This window comes from Haliotis rufescens, unplaced genomic scaffold (assembly GCF_023055435.1).
Source record: "Haliotis rufescens isolate VD_foot unplaced genomic scaffold, xgHalRufe1.0.p SCAF_53, whole genome shotgun sequence".
NCBI classification, from domain to species: domain Eukaryota; kingdom Metazoa; phylum Mollusca; class Gastropoda; order Lepetellida; family Haliotidae; genus Haliotis; species Haliotis rufescens.
In genome coordinates, this window is record NW_025964257.1 from 2664241 (window position 1) to 2681875 (window position 17635).

General features: G+C 39.8%; 2 protein-coding genes across 2 annotated transcripts in view; both read left to right on the forward strand.

Moving 5' to 3' along the window:
- Nucleotides 1–17635, forward strand: part of LOC124127346 (protein turtle homolog B-like) — a 278974-nt gene that overhangs the window by 61585 nt on the left and 199754 nt on the right. The gene's annotated exons all lie outside the window — the stretch shown is intronic.
- The window catches only part of LOC124119607 (mucin-5AC-like), a 198063-nt gene continuing 182685 nt past the window's right edge, over nucleotides 2258–17635 (forward strand). Inside the window, exons 1-3 of the mRNA XM_048385047.1 lie at nucleotides 2258–2393; nucleotides 10495–10803; nucleotides 15845–15987. Of these exons, the coding sequence (XP_048241004.1) occupies nucleotides 2321–2393; nucleotides 10495–10803; nucleotides 15845–15987 (525 nt within the window). The 5' untranslated portion in view covers nucleotides 2258–2320. The remainder of the gene's footprint in view (nucleotides 2394–10494; nucleotides 10804–15844; nucleotides 15988–17635) is intronic.

The window sequence follows — 17635 nt, forward strand, 5'->3', positions numbered from 1 at the left end:
GCAGACCGCCATTGACAGCCCACTGAGATGCACTGCCTCGTGTAAACATGGATTCCCCACTCAGAAACAGTATCCTGCCTCTGAGCCACCGACAAGGACTTGTTTTATCTTTAATTGCCGAGCACAAAGCAGGGTAACAACAAGTTCCATTTTTAAAAGTTTTTTGGTATGACACGACAAGGGATCAAACCACAGACCTTCCGCTCTCTGGGCAGACCTTCTGACCATTAGATCACAGAGGCAGAACAAAAAAACACGAATATCACACAAGTGGCAATGCCTACCATAACTCTCACTGTGATGTTTACATTGCTTTAAACTGCCTCTTTATCAGTCGATGTGGTTACATGGCACATTACTAAAACTGTGGTGTGTGTTGGAAACATTGATTTCTTCTTCAATGTTGGGATGTTATAATCTGTAGGTGGGATATAACATTTGGATAGATTTGTTTTCAAGTCAGACGAACGACAAATGTAACAACAGTAACATGCACAGTGGGGCCATTGGCTTTGTGAACATAAGGACTAAATCAGTGATGAGTGGTTTATTGTCACATATAGATCTAGAAAAGATAGATGGCTCGGATGAGGATGACTGAGAAGAGGACGATGATTTGGAGGATTCTAAAGGTGACTTTATATTGGCTGCCCCATTGCCAAATAATCGTGGCTGTAGTTTTGTGTTTGTGATGACAGACGTGTTTTCCAGGTATCTTCATCTGAAACAACCGAGGAGGGACAAAAAAAACGAATATAACTTCATTGATTTCAGAAATATGATATTGATTATGAAACAAACAAGTGCTCTTTTCATGCTTTCCGAGATTATGAATACTGAATAACTGTTTTGAATAAAGCTCACATGTGAACAATATTGCTTCTGTAAATTTACAATATTTCCCACAAACCCAGGCGATAGTTCTAATGCACACACTGCATGTCAGTTTATAGAAATCAATCATTCCGATTTGTGACCTACATGCTAACCATGACTTTGAAGAAGTGAGTGAGTGAGTTTGGTTTTACGCCCTTTTAGCAACATTCCAGCAATATCATGGCGGGGCACACCAGAAATGGGCTTCACACATTGTACACATGTCGGGAATCGACCCCGGGTCTTCGGCATGACGAGCGAACGCTTTAACCACTAGGCTACCCGACCGCCCCTGACTTTGAAGAAAGATATGTAACATAGTTTGTAATGTGTTCAGTGGGTCCACGTGTTAGGTAACTCCATATACTCGAGTAGCCTCTTAAGGTCGGCATTGCTCTGTTGTTTCATAACATATAGCCAGTGTCATTCTGAAAATGATTTCAGTGGCCAGATGATCAAGATTACACATTTCACTTGTTCAATAACCAGTGTATGAATACATAGGCTAATCTGTATTTATATGTTTGCTTGTTTGTGTGTTTGTTTATTTGTTTATTTATTCATTTACATGAACATGTGTAACTGACACAGTTTGTTCTCCTTCCTGCAACAACATTGAGGGTGATGTATTGAAAATTATACGCAGCCCCTTTTTAGACAAAGGAGAATAGTATGATATACAACGTCAACACCAGAACATAACCAGTCTCGATTATCTGCAAACCAAATTTCCTCGAGGCGTAAAAGGCAAAATAGCAGCGGAAATTATTTGAATGGATTACTGAAAATCAGTGATGACACAAGGTGTGCGCCAAAAAGCCCTGATCGACCGGTAGCACGCGTCACTCACGCAAATTGCAGAAACAAAGTAATCGTTTGTTTGTTGCCTGACGCCGTACGGCAGTATTACTTCCCCACATTCATGGGTACTCGTCTGTAACACGTCTACACAGACACCTACAATCAATACGCATGCACTGTGCCCCAGCACCCTTACCTGCTAGTTTGTTGCGTGGTCGTCCACGTTTGTCACCATGCAATGAATAACCAGAAATTCTGAATGAATACAAACTGAGAACTATTTCATGTCTACACAGAACCATACAATCAGTAGGTTCACACTATTACCAAGTGACAATATCTGCTTTGTGTAACACACGACCTAGTTTAATGGGTACACGTCTGAGTGACATAAATCATTCCGTGAATATATATATATTTCCATTTCCATGCAAGCCAGGTATATATATATAGACTGTAGTTTAACGCCAGTATCTATTTCCTACACCCGACCTAGTTTCACACACAGCTTTCATGTATAAAACTAAAAACTATACCACGTCTACTTTAGTCAGTACATGCAACCTGGAAGTAGATATACACTGTAGTTCAGCGCCAATATACATTACGTGTGACACCCGACCTAGTTTCACACACTGCCGACATGGCCATGCTGTACACCCGTCTCATCCTCACAGTTGGAGCTCTCTTGGTGGACATATGTCACAAACACGTGGGTAAGTACACGTATCTGACTGCTTGTGGTTTATGTGTGTTAATATTATTGCATCAGGGGTAAACGTAATGAATCTCACACTCAGTTCCCACACATACAGTGGCTGAAAATAGAACCAGGAAGTAGATTGCACATATATGTCAGTGGGGAGGACACGCCTGTAGTTACATACATCTACCTCCGCATGTTGATGATAAAGAATGTTGAATATACATGTGGTTTACTAGTTATGAACATGAAGCATACAAATGAATAAAACATTGATCTCGTTATGTAGAAGTAGTTAGTTTTGTCAGGTCCTAACAGCATGCTTTATTTATCAGCACATGAAACGGGATAACGAGAATTGTTTATAATTATACAGAATCAGCTAGTCGGTTTGGTTTAACACTGGTTTGAACAGTATTTCACTTACAGCTGTGTGTCAGCTTGATGAAGGAGGAAAGCCAGAATGTATGTCTTACCCATTCACTTTGGTGAAACCCACGAGCGCAGGTGTAGTGCTGACAAACCAGGAAAACATATGTGAATAAATCACAATGGAATAGCAATAATACCAGGTCTTCTAAAGAGTGATTGAAAGGAAACTAGTTCACTTTTTTAAAGACCTTATTTCATGTTCAGTATATCAATGGCTGCATCGCTTCATTGAGATGATGCGGACACCCTTTAATATATGAAACACCATGCTGAATATACGTTCACAACTTCAAACGAACTACTGTTAATTGCCATTCAAACCCACTGTGTTTCAAAATGTCAGTGTGATTATCCAATACTTGTCGGTATTCGGGGTTTTCCAAGAATGAGATTTAACCCGAGTCCCAACACGAAAAGGTCTTCAGCGAGAAAACGCTATGAATACCCAGAACACCAACAACCTTCAGTGATCTCAGGTTTTCCTCAGGTTTTATCGCTTACATTATGTTCGTCATTGAAGGGGTAACTTCATATACTGCCAACATATGTTAAACTAATAATGGACCCCTTATCTATTCAGTCTCTTGAATGTCATGTTGACTGTGATAGTGAACCTTTTGTTGCCCGTGTAGCTGTTCTGAACACGGGAGAGTCACCTGCATGTGCCTATTGTAAGCTATGGTCAGTGACACGATACCAGTTTAATAGCGTGTTGTATTGATCTTGGTATATGCAAAGACAAGGCAATGTGGAGACTATTCAACTTGTGGTGGCTAGTGTACGATCCAATAACACCCAGGGTTGTGAATGGTGGAAGTTGCCATGGCATTTGTCGGGCTGCCTCCTCCGGTGTAAAGTATGGTGTCCCTTCTGTGTCAGAACTGTGGAGTTCTAGGCTTTTCATATAGGCACCATATTCCCAATGCTTTGTTGCATAAGAGGACAATATTTCGGGATGAGAGCACAGTGCATCGCAAGGCGCCACAACGCGACTGATCCACAGCATGAAATGTCATCAGTGAACAAGGCGATTAGATTAAACCATGGTGGCTGTTTAGAGTTATCTTGTGTTGAAATAGATTGGACGGTTTTTCCACCACCCCATACGCATGTGTTGATATAACATTCTGAATAACACTCTTTTCTCATTGTAATTTGTTTAATTAGCAATGTAGCTTTCTTCAATATATTAAATTCTTTTCCATTATATTTCCTAATTCATAACTATATAAAGCCACATATTTACAGCGGGAGTTCAGCAGTTGTCATGGGAAATATTTCATGCAAATTTAATCTGATGATCATCGGATTTGCTGACGTATCGATGCAATGCATAAATATTTAACCATGATTGCCTTCTTCGATGCCTTCCTGTGCCACTTGAACCTTGTTGATTCGAAAATGAGAGGATGTGTGAAGCGTTGTTTGACTCTCCACAAATATATAACATATACATAAATAATGAAACGTTGGTTGTTGTACACAAATGCACGCTTATTTCTTGACCTTCTGACAGCAAAACATCTAACTATGATGGAATGAAGAGAAATGCTGAACCACCTCGATCACCTCGATTGTTTGCTAGTTATTTTGGTAAATGTAATTTAACACTGCCTTCCTCAGTCGATGTTGCGTCAAAACAGTGATTCCCCAGTACAAATTAACACTGCCTTCCACAGTCGATGCTGCTACAAAAGAGTGATTCTAAGATACAAATTAACACTGCCTTCCTCAGTCGATGCTGCTACAAAAGAGTGATTCTCAGATACAAATTAACACTGCCTTCCACAGTCGATGTTGCTACAAAAGAGTGATTCTAAGATACAAATTAACAGTGTCTTCCACAGTCGATGTTGGGTCAAAACAGTGATTCCCCAGTACAAATTAACACAGCCTTCCACAGTCGATGTTGCGTCACAACAGTGAATCCCCGGAAGAAATTAACACTACCTCACACTGTCGATGTGGTGTCAAAACACTGGTTCTCTGGTACACATAGACACTGCCCTATACTTTTGATAATTCTTTCTCAAGATGACACATGTTCTTGTTTAAAACAGTACTGTGTTGCTGAATTCAACAACAATTGTTGTTTTTGTCATTATATTATCAGTGCTGATATATTTTAATAGTATTTATCTCGACATTGCGAATGCGTGATTGCTATGAGACTGTCACCTTGCTAGGAGTACCAGCAAATATGAGAGTCCAAAATGTCTGGGAACGAAAACATACCATCGACGTGGTTCATGTAAATAAAAGCAACAATAAACATTTCAATAATCATAAGACGTATCTGCTTGAAGAAGAGGCCATTGTGCAATTGTGCTAATTTCATACGCATGGGTTTATGAATCACTATCAAATATGTTACAAGGTGTTCACGATACGGTCAGCGTGTCCGGCCTGACCAGTGGCATCCCTCACAAACAGAAGCAAAGACATGTACCATGTTCACTAGAATATAACAGGGCAACACATGATAGCAATAAGGAATTGCACCGGACATCAATTTTGTGACTGATGTCTTCCACATATCTACCATAAAACTACCCGAAATGCTGTTACACTGATCAAACAACTTTTGAGCATGAGTTGTAAGACACTCTTTGAAAGTCTCATAGAGAGAGCATGCTCGATTGTATACTGTGATACAAATAGCTCACTATTGCTGTTGCTGCCGGTACTGATGCCACATTGTACTAATATGGGCAAACATGCGACCAGCTGTGTTATTCAAACATGAACAATGTGAAGCTTATCTTTCGTAGTGCGTTAAAGAAATCGTATGTCGTGATAAATTCATTTATTGTTCATTTGACGAGGTATCAAATAAAAGTGACAAAAACTATTTCCATATTCATAAGAAACCCCTGCCAAAAGCAGTCAATTTAAAATTCCGACCATAACATTAGCATGTATCAATGAATGACCATCACGTAGTGATGATACCATGAGAGCGTTTCCTGCCCCACTAGTGGCCCCCGTCACAAACACATTTGAAACCAAGTCAATTGTTCACTTGAAAAAATGGAACAAGTCAAAATACGGACTTTTGTTGGACATCATTTTTGTCGCTGATGCTTCAAATACGAATTTCAACAATGTAATGTACAGTGTGTTTCTTCACAACTATACAAACTCTCCAATTCACGGAAAGAGTCCGAAATGCATCGTGTGTAGCAGTGGAATCTGTTCCAATGTGCCGGATTGGGCGATGTGACAACAGAATTGTTGTTGCACTAAGGGGGCACCACATATTGGATATAAGCAGTACTTAGAAACGATGAGTCAGATAGGTCGGATCAGTAGGTCGGATCAATAGGTCGGATCAATATGTTATGTGTTGTGTAGCTGTAGAATACATATGATCTGTGGGTATGGCGTGCTCATCTATTTATATCTCGGTGTAGTTCTGACCTACTTATTCTCTCGCCCACCCGGAATTACAATACCATTTCAATACGTACACTTCAGATGACAACACTGTGTATGTGTGAGCGTGAGCTCTAAAATGTTTACCTGTGGATATCTCACATACATTTCACTTCTGATTCTGGTGGATGTAGGACAGATTCCCCGTACAGGTAAGGGGACTGCTAGTTGTGATCGGAACTACAGGGACACCTGAACTCGTGTATGTATGTAATAGTCATGGTATATGTATCTATGGTAGAGTCATGTATAGATAACTTGTCATTCAGCTAATACACGAAGCAGATAAGTCGGATGTTTAAGTTTACTACTTCTGTGAAACATGATTTACTCCACGAGTGAGGCACAGACCAGATATCATAATTAGAAGAAGAATGAAAGCCAAGTGAAATCACAAAAAGTGTAGTAACTGTAATAACTATCGTCGTGAAATTAAATGTATACCTGACATAACATAATGTCATACATCATTCCCTTATATTAGATTATCACTTTGCTATAAGGACAGGAAACGTAAGATAAAGTGAATGGAAGTAACAAAACGCTGGGTATCAGGAGGAGATTGTGGCCTCATGATGTCCTGAACAAAGTACATAGTAAAAGGAAAAGTGTGAACAGCTTCATGAACAGTCGTACATGTACGGGTGTACTCTGATTCCTTGGTGAATGGTGTATTATATTCAGAAACAAATCAGATACTGGTATTTTTCTGAAATTGTCATAATTAAATGTTTTTACATTCCTTTATGAATGTTGATGGAATATGACATAATATCACTATGGGTGAATATAGTATGAGTAATATTAAGGAGTGTACCTACATGTAATTATTTCTTTGTTTTCGATAATGACATGTGCTAAACAATAGTGTGTTTTCTTTACACAATCAAGCTAATGATAACAACCCCGGTACAATCACATTGTAGGAAATAAGGCTCCTTAACTTTGTGATATTGTTATTCTATTTTTTATTTATTTAAAAAAAACCAAGGTGCGTAGCAATATATGATTCTTAACTTAAGTCGGACTATCCTGATGTGTTTAATATTTCCAGAATGCCAAGGAATAATTTATCAAATAACAACTACTTTACTCCACATTTGATATTCATACTCTCAATGGTCGGTTGCAAGATGATGGCTTTACGTGTGAAATGGGGTTTAACGTCGTTCAAAGTTATTGCACTTATTTAGCGCCGGGTTTGTAGTGCCACGCACATAGATGACATGCAACATTTCAAATGGATATCCCACTAAGTGACGGTATTTTCCGAGCCGACCATTCCTTGTTTTATCCTGTTTATGATGAGTGGCAGACATGGTAACAACAAGTTTTACCCTTTGGCGCGGCTGGGAATCGAACGCTCGACCGTCCGCTCTGAGGACATTCTCGATTGTTGCCCATGGGGATGCCTACAATTTTCCTAACTGTCCAATCCAAACATTGTCACATGAATATTATCTATGATCAAGTCTATCATTTTACATACTATTCCCTCAGTGAACTTCAGATGGCATTTGCCTTCATTTTGTCACATTGTCCTGACACTTTGAAGAGCTGTAACTATATATGAGGTCACCATTTTTAGTCACAAATGCCACACATTCGTTCAACTTGCTTTTGAAGCCTGCGAAGTGACGTTACGTTCGTAAGGGATATCCCAGTTTTAACAAAACTTATTATCTTAGTATGTTCATGGTCAATATACGAATCACATGTTGTCTGCCTTTAGTCATTATTTCTTTTGTCATGTTCTTAAGGACTCTGGTGATACATCTTCCAGATTTAACATATGCCCTCAGCACACCTGGTAATTTGTGATAAACAGAAGTTGTTCAGTTATATCCGAGTAAGTTCTATGTGATAAAACCTCTGCTTTAGTTGGAGTACAGTTTTAGAGTTTGTGAGTAACTGCAAGCCGCCTTTAAAACTAAGCATAAAGTTTAATGTTATTTAAGAGTATGAACCAAGCATCACTATTAACAGCAGACCAGTAGAAAGATCACCAACACAAATACACTTATTCACAGCTAAAGTTTAAATTCTACAGACAAATTGCCAACATTAAGACAAGACGTCGCCTGCCCCACACCTCTACATACGCAGTGCTAAATGGATGGAGCTCTGTTCTAATGAGTCTATCGCAAGCCCCGTCTTAATATGCAAAGTAACCCTGGTGTGCATGCAAGAAAGGGGTGTCGTTTTCTTGAAGCATCAACGTTTAATAAAGCCAGACATATTATCAAGGTACATCTGCATACAATGATTGACGGGTGTTGTTTGGCATCATCTCTATTCTCAAGACCTTCTGCAATGTTATGCCCAACAGAGCTGTCACTGAGTAACGCACGGTACGCTTGTCTTGGTAATGTCAAGTTCGAATTACATCTTATACACACATATCTACGAGCATATTCTGAAGACAAGATGGCTGATGAATACTATGCATGTATGATAAACCAAGACATGTATGTTTTCCGATATGTTTGTTCCCAGAACTGTCTTCATCCATGTTCCTATAGGGAGCCTTTCCAAATAGTAAATCTGAAACATCAGTATTAGAGAACAACCAGTTTCGATTTTCCAAAAAATCAGATTCCATTAAGCATTAAATGCAAACTGGTGGTGTAAGAGTATACAAATGGATCCTGTGTTAAAAAGACATGTTTTTCCATGTTGTCATATACATGACTATAAACATGAATATATGTGCATTTACACCATTATACTGAATTAAACAACAATGATTTTCTACTTTCACGGGTATGTACTGTTTTGACTTCGTGTTGCAAATTGTGCATGGGTGGCCCAGTCGTCTAAGGCGCCGCGATTCGCTGTGCAGAGTTGCGTCCCATGGGTCCGCCAGAAACCTATGATTGTGGGTTCAAATCCCGGTTCGCCCCGATAACATTTCTAGGTTTATCAGCACCATACCTGTGCTCGTTGGTTTCACCGAAGTAGTAAATGTCTGAGACCTGCATCACTTCGGGCTTTCCTCCCACATTAAGCTGACACGCCGTGATATAACTGGAATACTGTTAAAAACGGGGTTAAACACAGCTCACTCAATCACTCCTGTTGCAAATAACAGTAGCCCTGGTCGGACCAAGTGGACAGTCAAGATGTCGTTCTCGTGTCAGCCGATTACATCATGTGTGTTGTGAATCTTTCGTATGAACAGATGAAATTAACAGATGGTGAAGTGGCATGGCAAATACAATGGATTTCATAACAGATGAATCATATGTCTGGAAACTTAATTTTGAATTGTCACAATAGTTTATAGTTAATTTTAGACGAAGTAGATATCCTCTAAACCAAATTAAGTTTAAGTGCCTCTTGCTTCGCATGTTTGAACACGCCCCACTATCGAATTGGCAAGCAGAGTGACTCCCTCATTGATGCAAGCTTCGCTGAATGCTGAGCAATTTAGTGTAGTTTTCTCCTTGAGAGAACACTCTGTGGTCGAATCATCTAGTTCGCATTTTGAATTCTTATTGTACCCTTATACGAGCAATGTCTTTCATATTTTCAATGTTGAATAGCGATACTGTTAAACAAAAATATGTCTACATTCTTCCCTGTAATATGCCGTTTTTATTACTAGTGGTGTATTCAAAAAGTGTCGTGTGTAACATGCGTTTTTGAAAACATTAGTTGTATGAAATATAGCATCTAATAGGGATTTATTTAGTAATCAATATGATACTACACATCTATACATTGTATGCCACCCTTCAGAATAAGTATCTATGTTGGATTCTGATCAATTGTTTTGGTTAATTTTATATTTATATTAAGCGGTCTTCATATAAGTTGTAAAGGGAAGTTACTTTTTTGTTGTTGTTGGTATCGCTATGTGAAAGAGACTGTGCTGTGAGCGGGGGACCGTAAAGGATATAAAACGGTATTTATGCAATTAAATACAAAACTTCATTAAACGAGAAGTTAGACAATATTAAAGTGACCGTTTATTTTCATATTTGCGACTAAATATTAGTATATTCATAGACGTTTCTGCATTATTTTGCAGTCAATCAAGCCGACACCGCTACCTTGGTATTCCGTGGTAACGGCACCCTTCAACCAGAACAAGAATCTGTTAGAATATGAAACTAAGAATAAGAATAAATCCATAACCTCAAAACAATTGAAGAGAGTGAAGATTCACAAATTTATTTTAAGAGGGAAAGCATGTGAAATCATAACTAATGCAGATACATTGCATGTGTGTTATATCGTTTCAGATTCTGCTCCAGTTCTTGCTACCAACAGACGTGTTCCTGTGGAGGGTGTCAGTTTCAGCATCACCTGTACAGGAGTTGCGGCTATCACTTCAGCTACTCGTTTCTATAAGGATACTTCTATCCAGGGCGGCTGCTTATCATCAGGCAGCTGTGGGACATCTGTCTCTGGATACAACGTGAGTCTGGACAGTACATCCAGGATCCTGACTCTAGACATCGCATCACCAGATTCCGTCAGAGACAGCGGGACATGGAGTTGTACTGATGGTGCCACATCGTCTGATACCATCACACTGTCACAGTTTGCAGGTTCGTTATTTGTGTTTGAATCACGTATTGATTACAGGAAACAATCAAACAATGCATGAGGGATCATTTTGTAACAATATAGAATTGGAGAGCAGACAACACGGCATTACTAAAAGGAGAGCTACAGTTGGTTTAGGGCGATCCACGACATGGGTACAATGTGTGAAATTGAGATTTTTTCAAAACAAGCGAAAGCGAGTTAGATACGCTTTCAAACAACGCGTTGTAGTGACGTCATCCGATGCACTGCTTACTTTGCATAAATAATGTTACCCGACACAAAAAGGTTTCAGCCATATCTGTGGATTATGAAGGTGATAGTGCAAACTAGATAAAATCAAAGAACCCGCTGGATGCCAAGTTAAAAGTTTTTACCTCAAAGAAATGACCAGATATGTACAACAATGTTTACTTCCGTTTGACATCACTACCGCTGACCGACTTTTGCAAAATGACGTCTTCACTCGCAACAGTACACGGGATTTCCAGAGTAGGATTTTCATTGATTGAGAGATCGTATACACATAACTTCGTCATGTAAGGAATCAGAAACATTCTGACAATATGCGTACTGTTATGTATTTAATGTTTTCCAATGTAATCAAGAGAATTTGTCAGAAATACAGATAGCTACCGTTGTCGTTGTGCATGACTTTCCGTCAGTCATGTCGTCACTCGCAGAACAGAAAACTTTTTTATTTCTATTCAATCTACTTGACGTAGTCATGTGTATGTTTTTAATTCCATAATTCGTGATATGCGTAAGCCGAATATGCAACAATTAGACGAATGGATAGCTAAAAACATCGAGAAAATGCTACATAGTGTACAATCTGAATTTTACCTTGTTTACATTTCAATAAGTACAGTTTTTTTTTTAGCACAGTGTTCGTTTCTTCACCTAATTTATTTCGATTGATTTCATCCAGATGATTTTTATTGGTGACAACGACCATTTGTCATTTGATTCTAATGTGTATGAGGATTTAAGGGATGCCTGTATCGCAGATGAGTTTGAAACATATGTGATCTAATAGGCTTCTCATTATCTGCACCTGAAACCTGATTTTGTAGACAGTATCCAATACACTTCGGTGTATGTGTTTGCGTATTTTCCAAAACAATCGGACAAAATATTCCAACAGATTCTAGGCGACGTTTCAAAATTATCATCAGTGATTAGATGAAATACAGATTCCTATTTTCACTAATATGCTATTTTTTTAACTTCAATTCTTCGAGTAAACGTCCAATATGTAGATTTCTAGAAACAGAGTTAATAAGGCTGTGAATGGTGACTTAGTAATGTTTCAAAATGAAGGGATGTACCAAACTTTTATTTCAGTCATTTTGATTTGCCTAGAATTACAGTGAATGATATCACAGAAGAGTGAATGTCCCACCGAATTAAAAAAATGTGAAGTATGTCAGTGTGCACAGTGTATTTTGAATATTCGGCTTCCAAGTGAGGGTTAAAGATGGGCCAAAAATACTACTCTCTTTAGATACCATTTTTACGAAATTAGTGGACTTTCTATGGTATCTGACCGAGTGAAAGTTTACGAGTTACGTAAAAATGGTATCTAACGAGAATGAATGTGGTATTTTATATTACCCACGTTAAATATATATTAAAGTGTAATTACATAACAACTTACGTTCGTTGACAGACCAAACTGAAACCGTTTGCAAAATCTGGTTGCGCATGAATAGTGATATATTGTTTACATTTCTATGCATACGCCTTAACAACACGCGCCTGCAGTTGTGTTTGGAAACACAACATCGCCAACGCTCAAGATCCTTTTGGAATAATTTCACGTAAGCGCCACGTACGCTTTGGACAAACAGTCGGTCACTCGCACTGCCCGTATCCGTGCTGTGCAATCAAAATGGTTCGGTTTCCTTTATCTATCAGCTGAATTAATATCACGTCCGTACCATTTTGGAAGAGGAAAATTAGAGTGTTCGCCAAAGGCATTTTGTTAACTGAACCACCCTATACTGAAGACATGAAAATCAACAAACTCAGGTCTGCTTTCAATGTCATGGACAGCTTCAAACGAAGGGCAAGGACACCACCGTAACAAGAAAAGACAACAGTGATCTTCTCACAGCGTTTATCACATTTGGGATATTTTGGGCCACATTATCAGGAGTCAGGCACACTTCCACGGAGTTTTCGAATGATTTGTATCGGAAATGTTCAGTTTGAGTGATCTGGTAGTGCAGTCGTGAACAAACTCCCGAAACAGTCCCAAAAACTACGCTGCAAAGGGGACACTGATATATGTAGATATATGTACAGCTAGTTTAAACTGTCTTCAAGTCACCATGCTCATCCATTTACGTTAAGTCTAATTGAAAGTTGGGAAAGTGGTCGGGTGCGTCACGCTCATGGGGACCCTCGATCTCGGTAGTGGTACATTGTAAATGGATAAAGCTCGATTATACAATGTCTGTTGAAGCTCTATGTATAACCTGCGCTCATGAGATTGCTTCATTTCTGTCTTGTAGTTGCAAAATTAATGACGTCTCGTGGAAAAAAAGTAGTCCCTCTGTGAAAGAGGTCACGGTTATCCAATCAAAACGAATAAAACAAAGTCAAATTGTACGACACACGTGTGACGAACGGATTTAGTATCTTACCACCTGTATCTTCAACACGTGGGTAATAAGGATCGATGTGGCATTGAGGGGATTTAGACTCTAAAAAATGTTCAACACAAACGGAGGTGAACATTCAACTTAAGCACATGCGACTTATCAATGACTTACGATCAAGAAAGTAGTCCGTCATAAGCTGACCACAGCTCATCACCGTGGAGTAGCAAATCACAGGCAAGGAAACCGATCTCACACACATGTTTAACAGTTATCTCAAATGAGTTTTTCATCCACAGGTGTGTACAAATCCCATTTCTGGTGAATCCCGCCGTGTTATGGCTTGAATATTGCTAAAACGGCGTACAACCATACTCACTCACTAAAGTTGGTTAATACATATTAATAAAGCGACACAATCCCTTTTATACTCATCAGAAATATCTACTGACAGAAGAGTCCATTGTATGAATTCAACTCAATCGTAAGCATTTGTTGATGAATCTCTGTCAATTAATTTGATTCGGTTGAAGACAGTATATACTCCTCACAAAAAGTTCAAGTATTATTTTCCGTGCAACATTCTCATCAGTGTTGAATGCCATCCATTGAGAACAAATTCTGGCAGGAGAATTACCTACGAATACTCGACTTAAAGCCCTTTCCATGTAGATGTTCCTGATAACACTGATAACATCGCCTGAACACAACCACCCTCAAAACACACACGCAAAATGCACGACATGCATGTTTTACACACTTCACTCATGCACCCTGATTGCTTAAAAACTGCCAGCAAGGTCAATTTGTCGACATTAACACATTAGACATGGCTAGGCCTCACTTAAAGCCAACTGAGGCTGCTCAGATTGTTGGAATGGTACAGGGGGTCTCACCCGAACTGATGTTGCCAATCATTTTAATGTTCACCGCAGTGTCATCCCAAGAGCGATAACTCGATACCATCAAACGTGACTGATGACAGAGAGACCATGCACAGGTCGTCCAAGGGTGACAACTCCTTGTGAGGACCGGTATTTAGCCACCTTAGCCCGGAGAAACAGGTTTACTACGGCCAGATCTCTCCAGAATGACCTTCAGAGAGTTGCAGGAAACAGAGTCTCAACACAGACAGTAAGAAACAGACTTCACGCTCAGGATGTGAGGTCCAGACGACCAGTACGACGTATCCCAATGCCTGCACACCTTCGACAACATGTAATCAACGCCGTAACTGGAGGGTCAATCGCTGGCGTAACGTTCTCTTCACAGACGAGTAAGGATTCTGCCTTGACTTCAACGATGGTAGGGCACGTGTGTGGAGAAACCGTAATGAACGATACGCCAACTGTACAGTTGCTGAACACGACCAGTACGGAGGTGGAAGTTTGATGATCTGGGCTGGCATCAGGGTTGGAGACAGAACTGATCTTGTGGTCATCAGACGTGGTACCATGACTGGAGTACGGTACTGGGACGAGATTGTCACACTTGTGATCATTCCCCTGGCACAACAAGCAGGTCCTAACTTCATCTTTATGGATGATAATGCTTGTCAACATCGAGCAAGAGTTGCCACTGATCTTCTTCAGACCAACAACATCACGCATATGGCCTGGCCTGCAAGGTCTCCGGATCTTAATCCCATTGAACATGCATGGGACATTCTTGGAAGGCGTGTTTATGGTCTTCATGTTCGTCCTCAGAATCTGGATAAACTTGAACAGGCCTTAAGGAGAGAATGGCAGAACATTCCACAACAGACACTTGATAAGCTTATCTGGTCAATGCCAAGACGTGTAGAAGCTTGCATTCAAGCCAATGGTGGACATACACGTTACTGAACATTGGATCATCGTTTCAAAATGACTTAAACTGCAACTTAAAGATTTTCATCTTTAACTGCAGCACATTTTGCACGACTGTTTTCATGATACTGTTTATGATCATTTGTAAACCTGTTAGGCATAAACGCTTTTCAGTTCCTTTGAGGACAATGTGTGTTTGTGCTCTTTCTTTTTATTGCTTTAGTCAGTTTTTAGGTATTGTAATATTTGACCATTGACTGACACATTATAGATTTGTTGCTTAACATTTTGTGAGGAGTATATGTTCAAGTGTTTTCACACATCAGCTGTGATGAAGCATGCAAGCTCTGTCAGCCTGTTCTGTTAACTTAAAATAAACTCACTCCCACGTTCATGATCAGCTCTACTAGTCTGGGGAAATACAACAAGTGTACACAATCTCACTAATATATACATTTTTTTAGAGATAATATCAGTTTGAAAGTTCTAGTCAGATGGTGAAGTATTCAGAGCGATCATACAGTGCGGTTCTGTGTTGATATCTATTCTTGATTGGCTGTGTTGTGTGAACTTTCAAGAGGTTCAAAGATCTCCATCAGAATCCTAATGGTATCATTCCTTCTTACCAGCTCTTCTGGACTGGAGCTCTGTGACATTCTCTCCACAACTGACTTCTCTCCCGTCCTCTGTGACCCCACAGAACACTATCTCCGTCAAGGTGACCACCCCGTGTGCTACCCCTGCCGCCGTCATCACATGGAGATACCAACAGGTGGGAACTGTATGCTCATCTTGATGTATTAGATCATCTTATGTGTTTGGTTTCATTAACATGATTGTTTCATTTTAGCTCATCCAGACATTACCCATGGGCCCCACCACCTGTACCTCATGACTGACTAAAAAGCTTTTCTCCTAATATACATAAATACAATTTGTTTTACATATCTCACCCTCCTCTACTTCACCAACCTCCTCCATTTCCTCAACTCTGTATATTGACCCCTGTGTTAAAACTTACACTTTGGCTCTGTACTCCTCCTCCGAACCTTTCACCTCCTCTTCTCACCACTCAGGGTTAGTTAAAGCTTTTCCTCGTTACGCAGAAGACCCGGGTTCGAATCCCGAAATTGGTACAAATGTGAAGCCCATTTCTGGTGTCCCACACCATGATATTGCTGGAATATTGCTATGAGTGGCGTAAAACCATCCTCGACAACTCATTCCTCATCTCTCACCCATCTCCTCGCGCCTCACCCATCCTCACCTCTCGTCACTCCTCAACTCTACCGCCCTTATCACCACTTTTCACCCTCTCCTCACCTCCCACACTACTCCTCGCCTCTCATCCTCCTCCTCGGCTATGTAATAACTGATAGAATATGTTTCTTTCAAATTAAGGCATCATTTTTTTCACTTGTGATACATGTTCTCCACTAAGCAATCCCCTGCAGCGACTACTTTCACCTGATGATATTTACGGGCAACTTCAGGCACATCTTGTCCGAGGTACCTCTGGGGATCCACAGCTGTGCCTCAACAAATCACTAATCAGATCCAAAGCCATAATAATATCTATAAGCCCTACTACAGGTGCACCAACAGGTACTTTATTAGAAGCACATGATCATCAAACCCTGTTTAAATATCAAAAGTCACTGAAAAAGAAAAACCCTACTACGATCAGCAGCCATCCCTAATATTCGTAACCTTCCTTGCAAAAAAAATATGGCGAGACAAAAACACAAGAGATGAAGCCCAAGTTTGGAAAATCCTTCATTGAAGCCATCTCGAAGGCACATCTGTGCCTGGGTTAAGGGGTACAATTGGGATGACATTCAGCCATCAAAAAGTCATAACAAAGGGCTATACACACCCTGGACTGTAAACGAGCCAAATGTTACCACTGCTTTAACATCAGAAGTCACAGAAAAAGAAAAACCAACCCAACTACGATCAGTAGCTATCACTAAAATCCGAAATACCTGAGACAGTTGGGCCCATATAAACACTGATGGATCTAAGAATCCAATCAACAACACAGCTATTTAGGGGAGCCATATTCATTACCAAACCCCAAGTACATTCAGTCCACCTGCCTAACGGTCAGTCACTATTTAATACTAATAAGGAGGAAAATCATTACGCATTCAAAACTTGCTAAGTGCACGACTAGCAGCAGAAACTCAAACTCAAGACCAAATACAGTCAATAATATTATATATGAATATACAAAATCATCGGACCATGGCAAACAGCCGAAGGTGTGTTTGGTCCCGTCTCGCATATATATTCATGGAAATGAAAAAGCATACACACTGGCGGAGCAAGCTCTAGACAATGCATTATGACAAGGTCTGCCCATCTTACAACAAGCCTGAATCTATTGCTCATTTGAGACTGAAATGTCCAGACCATGC